Source organism: Cebus imitator, unplaced genomic scaffold, assembly GCF_001604975.1.
Source record: "Cebus imitator isolate Cc_AM_T3 unplaced genomic scaffold, Cebus_imitator-1.0 Scaffold24, whole genome shotgun sequence".
Taxonomy (NCBI): Eukaryota; Metazoa; Chordata; class Mammalia; order Primates; family Cebidae; genus Cebus; species Cebus imitator.
The window spans coordinates 9,711,378-9,715,442 of NW_016107339.1; the positions used below are offsets into that span (position 1 = coordinate 9,711,378).

General features: G+C 38.9%; 1 protein-coding gene across 3 annotated transcripts in view; it reads left to right on the top strand.

The window, feature by feature from the left end:
- Window positions 1–4,065, top strand: part of STK38 (serine/threonine kinase 38) — a 51,742-nt gene that overhangs the window by 6,652 nt on the left and 41,025 nt on the right. For 2 of the 3 annotated variants that reach the window (XM_017522598.2, XM_037736245.1), the window contains one exon: window positions 1,220–1,355. In XM_017522598.2, coding sequence (XP_017378087.1) covers window positions 1,225–1,355 — 131 coding nt within the window. In that variant the 5' untranslated portion in view covers window positions 1,220–1,224. Of the gene's footprint in view, window positions 1–1,219; window positions 1,356–4,065 lie in introns of those variants that run through there. The other variant, XM_017522597.2, reaches the window with a different exon arrangement.

Here is a 4,065-nt window from a genome sequence, read left to right on the forward strand (position 1 = left end):
TGTATTTTTAGTAGAGACGAGGTTTCACCTTGTTGACCAGGATGGTCTCGATCTCTTGACCTCATGATCCACCCGCCTCGGCCTCCCAAAGTGCTCGGATTGTAGGCATGAGCCACCGCGCCCGGCCTAAGAATAAAATTTTCTGTTCTCACTGCCTATAGGTATGCCACTAATAACATTTTGATGATGTATGTCTAATAATTCTGTGCACATAAACACAAAAAGAATTTAGATCATGATATACATTTTGCTTTGTAATCTGTTCTGTTGACTTACAATGGAAACATATCCTCTGACATTCACTGTTTGGACATATTTTAATTGCACATTATTTTATTGAAGGGTGTTTTTTTTTTTTCTTTAGGCTTCAGCTTCATAATCATGAAGGGTTTTTTCATACCGAATTAGTTCTATTGTATATATTCAAGTTATCTCTAATTTCCCGTTGTGATTACAGTGCTGCATTGAACCCCATTGTGATGAATTTTTATAGGTCCTTGACTTCTTCAAGGTAGATTTCTAGATGGCAAAGAATTGTACTGTAGTGTACTGTGTATTTTTTTTTAAGTCTCACTAGTCAGGTAGGATCCATACTCAGAGACAACAATCCCTGAAAACAGAAAGAAAAAAAAAAGTCTCACTAGGTTGTCCAGGCTGGTCTTAAACTTGGGGGCTCGAGCAGTCCTCTGTCTTGGCCTCCTAAGGTAGCTGGGATTACAGTCGTGTGGTTTACTGTATATTCTTGATTTACCTATGTGGTTTTGTGATCCTATTCTCTTTAAAAATGCAATACTGTACTTTTGCACTAATATGTTTTAAAGATATATTTGCGTGACTGATAGGTACAGGTAGAGTTGCTTCTGGTTGTTGCATAGTATTTCCTATGCGGCGACAGCTCTTTATTTTCTTACTGAATTGCCTCTAACTTCCCATGACACAAATTAGGGCATAATGAACATCCTCTCTGTACTGAACATCCTGTGTATGTCTCTTTAGAAGCCCTTTTGACGGTTTCTCAAGTCTTTATGGGATTTCTCGGTCATGGGACAGTAATTTATTATTTTACCAAATATTGTCTTTGTCTGGCTTTCCTTACATATTACCTGTTTGTCCTCCAGAAAACTTGTAACAATTTACATTCCTACCAGTAGGGTAGGAGAGTGCACCATGGGTAGATTCTAACTCCAAAACTAATACGTCTTCTTTTCTTTGTTTCTAGCAGCCATGGCAATGACAGGCTCAACACCTTGCTCATCCATGAGTAACCACACAAAGGAAAGGGTGACAATGACCAAAGTGACACTGGAGAATTTTTATAGCAACCTTATCGCTCAACATGAAGAACGAGAAATGAGGTAAAGAGTTTTGTTTTAAAAAATTGTGTCATAGTTGTTGCATGCATTTCTTGTATTGTAAAACACTTATAATGCTGAAAGGAGACAAGAATGGTAGCAGCCATGTTATAGACTATCATAATGGAATAACAGTGAAAGGGATTTTCATAGTCCCTGCTGTTAACCTACTTAAGCCTACAAGTCACACAAACTTCTACTGAAATATAAGAAAAAGTTGGTACTTGGGAGGGTAAAGTGGGAGGATTGCATTAGCCCATGAGTTTGAGGCCAGCCTGAGCAGCAGTGAGACTCTGTATCTTAAAAAAAAAAAAAAAAAAAAAATTGGGCCCAATCCTTGGAGTTAGTTGTTAAGGCAGCATGGTATAATGGAAGAGCAGCCCATCTGGAGTTAGACCTGGGTGTAGAGTCCTGCCAGTTTCGTTGAATAGAATAGATGTATGAAGCTCTAACAATTGCCTTAGTCTTTCTGTGAATTGGTTCCCTCATCAGGAAAATGGGGATAATACTGCTTGCCTTGCAGGATTGCATTGGGGATAGATTTATCATAATGTGAGTATGTACCATAGTGTTTTACACATAGTAGTCACTTAGTTAATGGTGGTAGTATCAGCTATTGTTATTGCTGATCTGGTGTATGCTATCCACATAGTAACTCAAAGTTTATTAATTATTATTATTATTATTATTATTTTTTTTTTTGAGACGGAGTTTCGCTCTTGTTACCCAGGTTGGAGTGCAATGGCGCGATCTTGGCTCACCGGAACCTCCGCCTCCTGGGTTCAGGCAATTCTCCTGCCTCAGCCTCCTGTGTAGCTGGGATTACAGGCACTCGCCACCATGCCCAGCTAATTTTTTGTATTTTTAGTAGAGACGGGGTTTCACCTATAGTTTGTTATTATTATTATTTTTAAGACGGGGTTTCACCATGTTTGTCAGGCTGGTCCTGAACTCCCGACCTCAGGTGATCCACCTGCCTTGGCCTCCAAAGTGCTTGGATTACAGGCGTGAGCCACCACGCCTGGCCTTATTATTATTTTTTTGAGAATGAATCTCACTCTATTGCCCAGGCTAGAGTGCAGTGGCATGATCTTGGCTCACTGCAAGCTCTGCCTCCTGGGTTCAAGCGATTCTCGTTCCTCAGTGTCCCAAATAAATGGGACTATAGGCGTGAACCACCACATCCGGCTAATTTTTGTATTTTTAGTAGAGGTGGGGTTTCACCATGTTGGCCATGCTGGTTTTGAACTCCTGACCTCAGGTATTCCACTTGCCTCAGCCTCCCAAAGTGCTGGGATTATAGGCATGAGCCACCATGCCCGGCCATAACTCATAATTAAAAAAAAATTTTTTTCCAATATTTTACTATGAAAGTATTCAGAAATACAAAAAACTCGTAATAATTATACAGTGGATATACACATATACATCATCTAGAGTCTATAATGATTATTGTATTTGTTTAACCACATATTCATCTATCCATTCTTGTATCTGTTCATTAATCCATCTTAATTTTCTGCCTCACTTCAAATTATGTTGTAGACATCAGTATACTTCTGAATATTTCTGCTTGTATAACATTAACTGGAATTCAGTATTTATATTTTTGGGAGAAGTGTGTAAAATTTATACACAATGAAATGCACAGGTTGAAGGGTACCATTTTATGAGTTTTGACAAATGCATACACTTGTATAACTTAAACCTTTATCAAAACAGAGAACATTACCTCTCCCAGAAAGTTTTGTCGACCTTAGACAACCACTGTTATGATTTTGTTTCTATTATAGATTAGTCTTGCCTGTTTCATGCAAGTGGAACATATAAATGGAAACGTATAGTATGTACTCATTTGAGCAAGGCATCTTCCGTTTAGCATAATTTTTTTTGTTGTTTAGACAGGGTGTTGCTTTGTTGCCCAGGCTCGTATGCGGTGGCACGATCACAGCTCACTGTAGCCTCTACCTCCCACGCTCAGGTGATCTTCCTGCCTCAGCCTCCCAAATAGCTGGAACTATAGGTGCATGCCACTACACTTGGCTAATTTTTTTTTTTTTTTTTTCTTTTCTTTTCTTTTTTTTTTTGAGATGGAGCCTTGCTCTGTCACCCAGGCTGGAGTGCAGTGGTGTGATTTTTAATCAATGAGAGGTTCTTAATTTTGCCCAGGTTGGCCTTGAACACATAGCCTCGCCTCCTCAAGCGCCAGGACAACTGGCCAGAGCCGCCGCAGCTCCCTCTTGGCTAATTTTTAAAAATTTTTTTGTAGAGACAAGGTCTCACTTTGTTTCCCAGGCTGGTCTTGAACTCCAGAGTTCAAGCAATCCGCCCACCTTAGCCTCCCAAAGTGCTGGGATTACAGGTGTGAGCTACCACACCTGGCCAGCATAATGTTTTTGAGGTTCTTCTGTGTTGCTATACGCATCAATAATTTGTTCAGTTTTATTGTTGAGTACTTTTCTGTCTTCTTACTATATCTTAGTTTGTTTATCTGTTTTCTTGTTGATAAACACCTGGGTTCTTTTTAGCATTTGGCTATTTTGAATAAACTTCTGTGAACATTTTTGTACGAATCTTGTGAACATTTGTTTTTAGTTCTTAGGTAAATATCTAGAAGTGGAATTGCTGAATCATATACCAATTACATATTTGACTTTATAAGAAACAGCCAAGTGGTATTCCAAAAAAATTGTACTATTTTGTACTCTAACCA